Source organism: Ranitomeya imitator, chromosome 2, assembly GCF_032444005.1.
Source record: "Ranitomeya imitator isolate aRanImi1 chromosome 2, aRanImi1.pri, whole genome shotgun sequence".
Classification (NCBI taxonomy): Eukaryota; Metazoa; Chordata; class Amphibia; order Anura; family Dendrobatidae; genus Ranitomeya; species Ranitomeya imitator.
The window spans coordinates 110,291,982-110,305,625 of record NC_091283.1 but is presented as its reverse complement, the minus strand read 5'-3'; the positions used below and the strand labels follow the sequence as shown (position 1 = coordinate 110,305,625).

Sequence of the window (13,644 nt, the reverse complement as noted above, 5' to 3'; positions counted from 1 at the left end):
TCTCTCTACAGGAATGTTTTAAAATGCCGCAGTCACTAGGAGCGCTAGGTGGAAAACCAAATAATGCCTATTACTTCATAGGCTTTTCAGGTAAGCTGACAATGAACTGTGGGGCAGGGAACTATTAATTACTGGAGGGCATATCTTGTGACCTTGGAGAACCTGTTCCTCCTGCAGCTATTCAGGTCAGGTCCAGAACTGGTGGCATTAATGGCACCACCATCCACTTAAAGGTACCATCACATTTAGCGACGCTGCAGCGATATAGACAACGATGCCGATCGCTGCAGCGTCGCTGTTAGGTCGTTGGAGAGCTGACGTCACCGCTGTGCTCTCCTTTACGGCCGGCCGGCGCTGACACAGTGCAGGGAAGCTGAGGCCGGGGGACAAACACCGGAAGGTAAGTATGTACTGTTTGTTTTTTTTTAACTTTTACAATGGTAACCAGGGTAAACATCGGGTTACTAAGCGCGGCCCTGCGCTTAGTAACCCGATGTTTACCCTGGTTACCAGTGAACACATGGCTGGATCGGCGTCACACACGCCGATTCTGCGATGACAGCAGGTGATCAGCGACCAAAAAAAGGTCCTGATCATTCCCAAGCGACCAACGATCTCCCAGCAGGGGCCTGATCGTTGGTCGCTGTCGCGCATAACGATTTAGTTAACGATATCGTTGCTACGTCACAAAAAGTAATGATATCGTTAACGAAATCGTTATGTGTGAAGGTACCTTAACAATTGTGCATAACTCATGATGGGGTTTGATCCTGCAGACCATGGCTGACATGCAATGAAGTCAGGGGAAAGCAGACATCATTAATAAACTTGTATCCTCTGCAGCCGTATTCTTTATTCATTACTTATTGAAAGATGTATAGTCCAATGAATAGATTATTTTCCAAACTATTAATGAGGCAAGAACAATGAACATGAGTCCATCCGTAATATACAATTTACACATACTTTATTTTAGTGTCTTTTTTTTTTTTTTTTTTGCGAAGGTGATGAGCTTATTTACTTGGATCCTCACACAACGCAGATGTTTGTGGAGTCAGAAGAAGCCGGCACAGTGCAGGATCACACTTACCACTGCCAAAAAAATCCTAATAGGATGAAAATTCTGAATCTGGACCCTTCTGTGGCATTAGTAAGTACATTTAAGGCTAACCCAATCTTAATGGCATTGATGCAGTATCAAGACATAGCCACGTTAAAAGATGTATATAATTACGAGTCATGGATTTATCACATGCTCGGGTGAATCCGACCGTATGACATCAGTAATCACAACCCTGTATTTCAGTACATTGATGACTATGGAGTGAATGTTGTTTGACTATCTGCATTTCAAGTGTTTATCTTATTTAATTGACTTGTGATATCTTTGGTAAGTCTGTTTTGCCATCTTTCCCAGGGTTTTTTTTGCAAAGAAGAAGCAGATTTTGATACCTGGTGTACTACTGTAGAGAAAGTAAGTTTTGTTTGTTTGTTTTTGCCGATACATATTTCGAACCTCTACGCTTAGCACAACGTGAGCCCCCTGTACACTCCATAGATGCCGGCTGTGCTACATCACCATCGTCTGTCTGTGATAGCAGCATTATTCAGACAATATAAATATTTCAATAAAGACCACAAAATCACATTGTTTGTTAATTTTTGAAATAATTAAATTACATTTTATTGCATGAAATAAATATTTGAGGTACCAACCAGCAAACATTGTGGCTCTGTCTTGATAGTTTTTCTTTAAGAATGCCTCCTACTCTGCACTCATTACTTGCATTAATTGCACCTGTGTGAACTCGTTACTTGTATAAAATACTCCTGTCCACACACTCAATCACACTCCATCAACCAATCATACCCCAACCTTTCCACTATGGCCAAAACCAAAGAGCTGTCTAAGGACACCAGGCACAACATTGTAGACCTGCACAAGGCTGGGATGGGCTACTGGACAATAGGCAAGCAAATTGGCAAGAAATCCACAACTGTTGGCACAATTATTAGAAACGCAAGGTGACTATCAATCTTCCTCAGTCTGAGGCTCCATACAAGATCTCGCCTTGTGTGGTAAGGATGATTCTGAGAAAGGTCAGGAACCAGCCCAGAACTAGGACCTGGGCCACAGTCTCAAACATTACCCTTAGTAATACACTACACTGTTATGCATTAAAGTCCTGCAGGGCACACAAGGACCAAGTATTTTAGTCAATTATTTGTTTAATCTCTTTCCCTTATACTATTTTATCAGTTATTTTGAATGTAAATACAATGTATTGAATATAATATTTTATGTCATATTTATAGATGCATACCAAATGTTTATATTCTTTTTTTATTGCAGGAAATATTAAAGAAGCGGAGTTTACGGATGTTTGAACTTGCACCAAAGCACCCTCCACACTGGCCTCCATTCATACCGCCAACCAAGCCCGAGGTCTCCACAACAGGTGCAGGTTAGTAAAATGAACGACATTTGACATGTTCAGCTGAGCAGAAAAAAAAACCTTAGATGAGTGCATTGCAAAACTAACGCTGTGGCCCCTTCTTCCTGAGGACTTTGGTGGTCCGAGCGGTTGGCCCTGACCCATCAGATAGTGACAGACCATAACTTTGAGATGCGAAAACCTTTGCATGGGTGCATTCATCACTTCCATAGTGTTTCACAAATGTGGATCTTGTTTTCCTTGCATATCGGTATTACATATAGCTTGATGAACCCCGATAATGAAATTTTGGGTATTGGACAAAAATTATTTTGTTGTCCACTGTTTTACGCAAACAATTTCTATCTGCTGATATTTACATTGTCTTTAGTGCAAGAATACCCTCCAGCTACACTTACAGAGGAAACCTGAATTTTATTGTATTATTATATTTATTGGCACTAAGAATACATACACTACAAGGACACAACTATTGGGACACCTACAAATTTAATGACTTCACATTCTAAAGCCATGGACATTAATATGGAGTAGGTCCTCCCCTGATTTTTGCTGCTACAAAAGCCTCCATTTTTCTGGGAAGGTTTTCTACAAGATTTTGGAGGTGTTAGTGGATGCATTTGCTCAGAAGAACCTTTCTAAGTTCCCTGATGTTGGATGAGCTTGCCTGGCTTGCAATCTCCGTTTTAGTTAATCTGAAAGGTGTTGGGATGTGGTTGAGGTCCGGGCTCTCTTTGATCAATCATGTTCTTTCGCACCAATCTCCACTAACCATGGCTTTATGCACCTTGATGTGTGCACTGCAAACAATGCTGCTGGAACAGAAGAGCATCTTCCCCCAAACTGTTCCTGCAAAGTTGGAAACATACAATTGTCCAAAATGTCTTCATTTGCTGAGCCATTAAGATTTCACTTCACTGGAATGAAGGGACCTAAGCCAACCCCTGAAGGACAACCCCCATTATTCCTCCTTCACCAAACGTTTATAGCTGGCAAATTTTCTCCTGACATTTATCAAACATGCACTCTTTCATCATTTTGCCATATAGAAATGTGCAAATCATCACTCCACTGCTCCAGAGTCCAGTGTTGGAGCTTTACACCACTCCATCCGATGCTTGGCATTGTGCTTGGGGATGTAAAGCTTGCATGCATCTGCAAGGCCATGAAGCTCCTGGTGCTCAGTTTTTCTTCTGATGTTAATACCAGAGATGGTTTGGACTCTACACTTTCTGCTGTCTGCTCCTCAGCATTCGGTGACCCTGCTCTGTAACTTTACATGTTCCTCCCGCCTTGTGGCTGAGTTGGTGTGGTTTCTAAGCGCTTCCACTTTTCCATTATTCAACTATCATCTATAAGTGAGACAATTCGGAAAGAACAAATATCATAGACTGACTTGTCACACCGATGGCCCCTATTACAGGACCACACCAGTGTCAGTGAGAACTTTATGTTAACTTATTCTTTCACAAATGTTTGGCACGGTGAAGGGCTGGATTATAAAGTCTTTCTGGTGTCTTTAGAGATCTGTTGAACAGCTGATTTCTGCAAGTATGATCTATACTTTGCACTGTGATTTCCTTTCTATCTCAGCAATTTGGCCACACAGGTTTTGTCAGGAACTCAAGGTGCAGGGTTGTTACCAGGAACTTTAGGGCCTCATACTGGCAACATTTTCAGGCCCCTTGAACCTTCGACAGTCCAACCGCACACTCTTGGAAAAACCACTCCTTCACCACAAACTCACCAATCACACATTAACAGTTCCCAATTGAACACCATATCACATACATAGCCATACCCTACTCTGACCTATTAAACAGTTCTTAAAATATACAATACTCTTTTTAGGTGTTTTTTTTTGCTTTTAAAGGAATGTGTCATATGCATTTTTTTTTTAAATGACCAGTTATACCACATACAAGGGAAAAATATCACCACACCATGACCAGACCACATATTACCACCACATAGTGACCAAATAATACCACATACAAGGGACAAATACCACCACACTATGACCAGACCACATATTACCACCACATAGTGACCAAATAATACTACATACAAGGGACAAATACAGCCACATCATGACCAGACCACATATTGCCACCACATCGTGACCAAATACTACAATACTAATCATTAATAAAAAAAAAAAAACCTCAATACTAATATTACCATAAGTGCCATTATACACAGGAGCTCTGTAAATAGTTTACAATGTATAGTGTCAGTGTACGGGCAAAACAGTGATCACCTGTGATATTATACACAGGTACGCTATATACTATATATAGAACACAAGTAAAACAGAGATCACCAGCAACATTATACACAGGAGCTCTGTACATAGTATGTAGTGTCAGTGTACAGATAATACATGGATCACTAGTGACATTATACACTGGAGCTCTGTATAAAGTGTCAGTGTACAGGTAATGTACACTCCCTCCATAAGTTTTCTATGAGAATAAGGTCTGGAGACTGGCTAGGCCACTCCATGACCTTAATGTGCTTCTTTTTGAGCCACTCCTTTGTTGCCTTGGCTGTATGTTTTGGGTCATTGTCTTGCTTGAAGACCCAGCCATGTCCCATTTTTAATGTCCTGGTGGAGGGAAGGAGGTTGTCGCTCAGGATTTTACTGTACATGGCTCCATCCATTCTCCCATTGATGCAGTGAAGTGGTCCTATGCCCTTAGCAGAGAAACACCCCCAAAACATAATGTTTCCACCTCCCTGCTTGACAGTGGGGACGGTGTTCTTTGGGTCATAGGCAACATTTCTCTTCCTCTAAACACGGCAAGTTGAGTTAATGCTAAAGAGCTCAATTTCTCCTTCGCCTCATTGGGGGACACATGACCATGGGTTATGCTGCTGTCACTAGGAGGCCGACACTAAGCTGAGACAAAAAAAGGTTAGCTCCTCCCCTGCAGTATACACCCTCGTACTGGCTTCCAGATACCCAGTTTAAGCTTAGTGTCCGTAGGAGGCACACTGATTTTTATTTTCACGAATTTTTTCCTTTTAATCTATTCCGGACGAAGGGGGCGACGGGTCCTTTCTAGGTCCGATCTCCCCCGAACCAACAACAGGCGAGCACGGGAGTTTTACCTCTCCGTATCCTCTCCTGCGACGTGGGAGCCACTGCCTGAGCTGACATTTTTTGGGCGACGGTTTCTCCCCTAATAGGGCCCCGATCTCCCCTTTTTTATACAGACGAGCACTGGGTTTTCCTCCAGTATCCTCCTCTGCAGCCAGGCCTTTTTTATGCCGGACATATGCCCTGTCCACCAGGTTCTACCCTCGGCTGTACAGTGGCCCTATCCCCGTGGCGTCCGTGCAGACCACACTGCATCACCAATGTTCTGTGTGACTCAGGTGGTGGACGGTTCCTCTCCACCCCTCTCTCTCAGGGGCTGGTGGATTGAGGCTTCCCATTCCCTGCACCGTCCCAGCCATCCTAAGGTTCCTCTCACCTCCATAGGGTAAGTGTTCCGTGGGGGATGGGGGGGTCACAGCGGTCGGAGGGCTCCTCCTCATCTGGCACATTGGCGGGCTGCAGCGCAGTATGGTGGGCCGAGACGTCGGCCTTTTGCGGCCGCGCGCCGGCCCGAGGCCGCAAATTTAGCCCTCGGCTTCGGCCTGGCCGCTGGTCGCTGCCGATAGGCTCCGCCCACTCCTGCGCGTCATCGGCGGCGCCGCCCCCCGGTCCCTGGCGCTTCTCACAGCCGCCGAGATCTCTCCTCTGATCTCGGCGGCCATCTTGGTCCACACATACACGCCGCAGCTCCAGCTCTGCTGCATCACGGAGGCACAGCGCCCACGTGCAGCTCTAGCTCGGCAGCTCAGTTCTCTGGATTCACAGCTCGGCTCCCCTGGACAGCGGGACACAGGACCGGGGTAAGGAGACATCGTCAGCTTCTCCTCTGCAGCGCCGCCCTCTGCTTCCCAGGCCAGATTATAGCCCCTGTGGTTTTTGTGCATTAGAGTCATGTCGCAGACTAGATCTAAAAAATCCTCTAAGGTGCATACGACCTTTTTTTCTGCGTGTACCACCTGTCAGGCCCCTCTTCCTAGGCCTCAAAGTTCCCCTCTCTGTTCTGCCTGCGATGCCCCATGTGCCCAGGAGCCCTCCACCGCCACCGACTCTGGTGTACCTAGTCCCCCCCCCGTGGGTCGCTTCTCTCTCTCAATCCGTGGATTTTTTAGCCAACGCCATTAAATCCATTCAAAATCCTCCCGGGGAACGAGGCAACCCGTTACAGGCGTTAAGAGATCCCTCCATAGCAGGGGAATCGTCGGTCAGCAGGGGCCGCTCTCTCCATAAAGAGGCTCGGTCATCCCGAAAGCGGATCCGCCCTACCTCTCCTGAACGCTCTCCTCACTGTTCAGAATCTGGCAGCTCCCCCTCTCGCTCACCCTCTTTGGGGGCTCACAGCGTTCCCGACTCTGAACATGAGTCCGAGGTATCATTGGACCCGGAGGCTCCGGAGTTCAGAGCTACGGTCGACTCCCTCATTGTAGCAGTCAATCACGCTCTTAAAGTGGAGGATGACTCTAATTCCGCTCCGGAACACGCGGTCTCTTTTACCAGATCCAAACGTTCCCACAAATCCTTTGCCTCTCATCCAGCCTTTCTGGATATAGTCAGGCGTCACAGGGAGCATCCAGATAAGCGGTTTACGGGTAAGAAGAATCTGCTATCAAAGTACCCCTTCTCAGCGGATCTCGTGAAAGACTGGACGGATCCTCCCTTAGTAGATCCGCCGGTCTCGCGCCTAGCTTCTAAAACGCTTCTCTCAGTTCCGGAAGGCGCGTCAATTAAGAGCCCCACCGAACGCCAGATAGACTCGCTAGCTCGTTCGGTGTATGAAGCCTCTGGCTCTTCCCTGTCCCCCTCCTTCGCAGCGGCTTGGGTGTCCAAGGCTATGGTTTCCTGGGCGGATGCTCTAGCGAAATCCATTAACGAACAGGACCTCCCGTCTGATATGGCAGACCTAGCCAAGCAGTTAGCCATGGCTAGCGATTATGTGATGTTCGCATCCCTCGACGCGGCGAATTGCGCAGCTTCCGCGGCTTCCAACGCCATCGCTATCAGAAGGGCTCTTTGGCTCAGAGATTGGCGCGCAGATTCCTCCTCTAAGAAATCTCTGATCTCCCTCCCTTTTCAAAGCGGGCGTCTTTTCGGCGAAAAGCTTGACCAGCTTATTTCCGACGCCACAGGGGGAAAGAGCAAGTTCCTTCCCCAACAGAGGCCCAAGGCGGCCTTCCAACGCCAGCCTTACTTTCGCTTTCGGCCCTTTCGTACCAGCCCAGCCTGGTCCAATCCTACCGGTCTTCCAAGATCGGACCGAGCCGCTCGCACAGACAGAGACGCTCGTCCCTCCTTCAGGCCTATTCCTTCCTGGCGCGGGAAACCGAGACAACCCAGATCCTGAGGGTCCAGACCTCCCAGATTCCCGTCTCAATGACTCGGGAACGACGCCAGTCGATACCTTCAGAGTAGGCGGACGCCTGCTCCTTTTTCAGCAAGCCTGGCTCTCCGTCGTGCACGACGAATGGGTCAGGGATCTGGTATCGTCAGGCTACAAGATAGAGTTCTCCTCTCCTCCCCCAACTCGGTTTTTCCCCTCTCGTCTTCCCAGCTCGGCAGCTCAGTCTCGCGCCCTTCTTTGCGCCATTCACACCCTCCGCCAGAGCGGGGTCATTGTCCCGGTCCCGGAACACGAGAGGTTCAAAGGTTTCTACTCAAACCTCTTCGTCGTGCCAAAGAAGGACGGAAAAGTACGGCCCATTTTGGATCTGAAGCTCCTGAACAAGTGCGTAAGAGTCCGGCATTTCAGGATGGAATCGCTCAGATCGGTCATCTCTTCGATGGAAAGAGGGGAATTTCTGGCCTCGCTAGACATCAAGGATGCCTATCTTCACATCCCGATTTTCCCGCCTCATCAAAGGTTCCTCCGCTTTGCCATTCGGGAGGACCACTTCCAGTTCACGGCCTTACCCTTCGGTCTCGCCACTGCGCCCAGGGTATTTACCAAGGTCATGGCGGCTGTCATGGCCATTCTTCATTCTCGAGGAGTCGTCGTGTTACCTTACTTAGACGATCTCCTCATAAAGGGCCCGTCTTTTCAAGCCTGCGAGTCAAGCGTCCACATTACCCTGGATTCTCTTTCGCGCCTAGGTTGGTTGATCAACTGGGACAAACCCGCTCCCGTTCCGGCCCGTCGGATCTCCTTTCTGGGAATGATCCTGGACACTTCAAGGGGACTGGTCTTGCTTCCTCGGTCCAAGGCCCTAGCACTTCAGAAGGGAGCCCGAACGCTCTGTCATCCCCGCCCGCGAACCATTCGGTTCGCCATGAAGATTCTGGGAAAGATGGTTGCCACAATCGAAGCAGTTTCTTTTGCTCAACTCCATCTCCGTCCCTTGCAACAGGCTTTGCTGGACAGCTGGGACAGGAGTATCTCATCTCTCGACCGCCCTTGTCCCCTGTCCCCGCGGGTCAGACAATCTCTCGTATGGTGGACCCTGGGCCCATCTCTTCTCCAGGGGAAGTCCTTCCTCCCGATCCGCTGGTTAGTGGTAACTACCGACGCCAGTCTTCTTGGCTGGGGGGCGGTGTTCCTCCACCACTCTGCCCAGGGCCGCTGGACAGTTCGGGAATCCAAACTCCCCATCAACATCCTGGAGATTCGTGCTATCAGACTTGCTCTGAGTCGCTTTCACGCCCTGCTCGCGGGTCACCCAGTACGTGTCCAATCGGACAACGTCACAGCGGTGGCTTACATCAACCACCAGGGGGGTACCCGCAGCAGGGCGGCGATGCAGGAAGTCTCCCTCATCCTTCGTTGGGCCGAAACCAACCATTCCATCATCTCTGCGGTGCACATTCCGGGAGTCGAGAACTGGGCGGCGGACTTCTTGAGCCGCCAGGGCCTTGCCTCGGGGGAGTGGGAACTCCACCCAGAGGTTTTTCACCAGATCTGTCTTCGCTGGGGGACCCCGGACGTGGATCTGATGGCGTCCAGATTGAACGCCAAAGTCCACAACTTCATTGCTCGATCTCGGGATCCCCAGGCCATTGGAGTGGACGCGCTGATCTCTCCGTGGCATCAATTTCAGCTCCCATATGTGTTCCCTCCCCTTCCCTTACTGCCGAAGGTGATCCGAAAGATCAAGACGGAGGGAGTTCCAGTCATCCTGGTCGCCCCAGACTGGCCTCGTCGCGCTTGGTACGCGGAGCTCGTTCAGCTCGTAGCCGACGTTCCCTTGCGGTTGCCAGACCGCCCAGACCTGCTTCGCCAAGGACCGATCTACCATCAGAGCTCAGGGGCCCTACGTTTAACGGCGTGGCTGTTGAAACCTGGATTCTAACTCGTGCCGGTTTCTCTCAGCAGGTCATCCCCACCATGTTAAGTGCTCGCAAGGCGTCTTCCGCCTCCATTTACCACCGCGTATGGAAAACCTTCTTCTCATGGTGCAGGCTCCGGGGTCACCCTCCGCTCGTTTTCTCTATCCCTTGCATCTTGAATTTCCTTCAGTCGGGTCTGGACTCCGGTTTGGCCCTGAGTTCCCTCAAAGGTCAGATCTCAGCGTTATCCGTGCTTTTCCAGCGTAGGATCGCCACCAACCTTCAAGTCAGGACTTTCATCCAGGGAGTCTCCCATGTGGTTCCTCCCTACAGGATGCCGCTAGAGACCTGGGATCTCAACTTGGTCCTCGGGGTTCTTCAGGAACCTCCGTTTGAACCCCTTCAAGACGTTCCGCTCTCTGTCCTCTCTTGGAAGGTTTCCTTCCTGGTAGCGGTGACGTCCATCAGAAGGGTTTCAGAGCTCGCCGCTTTATCCTGCCGGGCTCCTTTCCTTGCCTTTCATCAGGACAAGGTAGTCCTACGTCCTTCTCCGGCATTTCTCCCGAAGGTGGTCTCATCTTTCCACCTCAATGAGGACATCATTCTTCCCTCCTTTTGCCCGCAGCCCAAACATAGGGTCGAGAAGGCCCTCCATACCCTGGACGTGGTAAGGGCCCTCAGGAGGTACATTTCCAGAACGGCTCATTTCAGAAAATCGGACGCCCTTTTCGTGCTCCCGGAAGGTCACAGAAAGGGTTTGGCTGCGTCTAAATCCACGATAGCCAGATGGATCCGATCTGCTATCCAGGAATCCTATCGGGTCAGGGGCAGTCCTATCCCGGCGGGGATTAGAGCTCACTCCACTCGGTCGATGGGTGCTTCCTGGGCCATCCGGCACCAGGCAACAGCGGAGCAGGTTTGCAAGGCCGCAACGTGGTCCAGCCTGCATACTTTCACAAAGCATTACAATGTTCACATTCACTCCTCTGCGGACGCGGCCCTTGGCAGGCGTATCCTGCAGGCGGCCGTTGCGCATTTGTAGTCAGATGGTACACGGAGTTATTTGGTTGTATTGTTTCCCTCCCAGGGACTGCTTTGGGACGTCCCATGGTCCTGTGTCCCCCAATGAGGCGAAGGAGAAATAGGGATTTTTGTGTGTACTCACCGTAAAATCCTTTTCTCCGAGCCACTCATTGGGGGACACAGCACCCACCCTGGTAGCCTTTCGGCTCGTGACCTTGTTTTTTGATCTTGACTGTTTGTTTGACATGTTATATTCTAATGTTACTTGTTATATTGTTAATATCCTACTGCTTTTGCACTAAACTGGGTATCTGGAAGCCAGTACGAGGGTGTATACTGCAGGGGAGGAGCTAACCTTTTTTTGTCTCAGCTTAGTGTCAGCCTCCTAGTGACAGCAGCATAACCCATGGTCCTGTGTCCCCCAATGAGTGGCTCGGAGAAAAGGATTTTACGGTGAGTACACACAAAAATCCCTATTTTTGTTTCATCTGACCACAGCACCTTCTCCCAATCACTCACAGAATCATCCAGGTGTTCATTGGCAAACTTCAGACGGGCCCGCACATGTGCCGTATTGAGCAGTGGGACCTTGCGGGCACTGTAGGATTTTAAACCTTTACGGTGTAATGTTATTACCAATGGTTTTCTTGGTGACTGTGGTCCCAGCTGCCTTGAGATCATTAACAAGTTCCCCCCGTGAAGTTTTAGGCTGATCTATCACCTTCCTCATGATCAAGGATACCCCACGAGCTGAGATTTTGTATGGTGCCCCAGATCGATGACGATTGACAGTCATTTTGTATTTCTTCCATTTTTTTACTATTACACCAACAGTTGTCTCCTTCTAACCCAGCGTCTTACTTATTGTTTTGTAGCCCATTCCAGCTTTGTCCAGGTCTATGATCTTGTCCCTGACATCCTTATAAAGCTCTTTGGTCTTGCTCATGTTGTAGAGGTTAGAGTCTGACTGCTTAATTGAGTCTGTGGACAGGAGTCTTTTATAAAGGTGACTATGTAAGACAGCTGTCTTTAATCCAGGTAACAAGTTGATTAGGAGCATCTAACTGGTCTGTAGGAGACAGAACTCTTAATGGTTGGTAGAGGATCAAATACTTATTTCTCACTGCAAAATGCAAATAAATTTATATAATTTATACAATGTGATTTTCTGGATTTTATTTTTGATATTCTATCTCTCAATGTGAAAATGAACCTACCCTTAAAATTATAGACAGTTCATGTCTTTGTCAGTGGGCAAACTTACAAAATCAGCAAGGGACCAAATGCTTATTTCCCTCACTGTATGTGTGTGTGCAGGTAGAAGATGGAATCAAGGAGAAGCGAGAAGTCAAAGGGCGTGTGCAAAAAATACCAGGGGGGTAAAAAGCAGTAACTTATCCGAATGGACCAGAGCAAGATAATCGTGCAAATAGTATTGCCTGTAAAGGTCATAGCTACAGTGGCATGCTGCAGAAGCAGTGTTAGATATGCCCACTAAAACGATTGAAAGATTTCTAGCTGTTGTACATATTTGCACCTAGTCAGGGAACCATTGGGGTGGAGGTGTCGAAACGTGCGTCGGGGTGGGCGCATCCAAGGGACAACATAGTGTGCATCGATGGTTCCCTGACTAGGTGCAAATATGTACAACAGCTAGAAATCTTTCAATCGTTTTAGTGGACATAACGAGGACAGTGTGTTGTACTCGGTGATGAGACCATTTCTCTTTCCTGACAGAGCTAATTGAATCCACGGATAAACTATTTGAGGAGGAGGAATTTGAGATCCTGACTGTATGATGAGGTGTCAAGTGTTGATACCAGAGGATCGCTCATGACTGATGCAAGTGTTGCTAGCCAGAAAGTGCCTCAAACTCAGTGGAGAACAGAGCACAACACGGGGGAATTGGACAAATGGCAGAAGTTGTCTGGAAACCTCCACTGGATAGAATCGCAGCGGTTTCTTGCATGTTGGTGCCTCTGGATCGCACAGCAGGTAGTTTACTGCCACATTCAATGTGTTCACGTAGGTGGTTGTCAGACACTTGTGCTGAATGAAGCCGTTGCAGGACAATGTATTCTACAGTATATCAGTAGCAACAATGGTTGACTGTCACTTTTGCAATACCCTAACCTAAAGCGTCTTACCGAGGTTTTTTGTGTATTATTTAACACTTCCATGCTGGAAAAAAAAGTATGTTATTTTCTTGCAAAAATTGTAACCATTAATTGTTGTTTTTAATGTGTATATCATTGGACTTTCTCCATGGAGGGAGTTCTGTGTTATGTCCTCTCTGGCAATGATGCAATTTTTACGAGTCTGTGAGGATCCAGCCAGCAATTCTGTATTCTGTTTTTACGTGCAGTGTGTGAATGGTATCTAATATTCATGTATGGTTTTTTTTCTTCTTTTTTTTTGTAGAGCTTTAGCATTTTGTAAAATGTACTGACAATCACTTATTGCACTCATGCCAAGTCGCTTACCCCAATCCATAGCAATACCCTTCATTTGTGAATGAGGCCATCATAAATGTGACTATGAGGGATACACCAAATGCCTTTTGTTTTCGTGCATCCGTCAGCAGCAAAAAGACAGACAATGTCATAGCAGCTTTTCTGTATGGGTTTACTCAAAGCATACCAGTGGTCTACACATGGAGGTGGTGGCCATTGTTGAAGTATATCAATGGAACAACATACAAACTGTATCCCCTGTATGAATGCTGTTAAAGGGGTTTCCTCAAGAGCTCTCTTCAGGGGCGCACCTTTCCCCTTCCTCCCCAGCTGTCTGCGGCCTGGGCAAGATGTA

At 48.0% G+C, this 13,644-nt stretch overlaps 1 protein-coding gene across 1 annotated transcript in view; it reads left to right on the top strand.

Annotated features, from left to right (window-relative positions):
• Positions 1 to 13,383, top strand: part of ATG4A (autophagy related 4A cysteine peptidase) — a 54,406-nt gene extending 41,023 nt beyond the window's left edge. The window contains exons 9-13 of the mRNA XM_069747146.1: positions 12 to 90; positions 1,005 to 1,150; positions 1,418 to 1,474; positions 2,354 to 2,465; positions 12,574 to 13,383. Coding sequence (XP_069603247.1) covers positions 12 to 90; positions 1,005 to 1,150; positions 1,418 to 1,474; positions 2,354 to 2,465; positions 12,574 to 12,635 — 456 coding nt within the window. The 3' untranslated portion in view covers positions 12,636 to 13,383. The remainder of the gene's footprint in view (positions 1 to 11; positions 91 to 1,004; positions 1,151 to 1,417; positions 1,475 to 2,353; positions 2,466 to 12,573) is intronic.
• Positions 13,384 to 13,644: the final 261 nt, after the last annotated feature.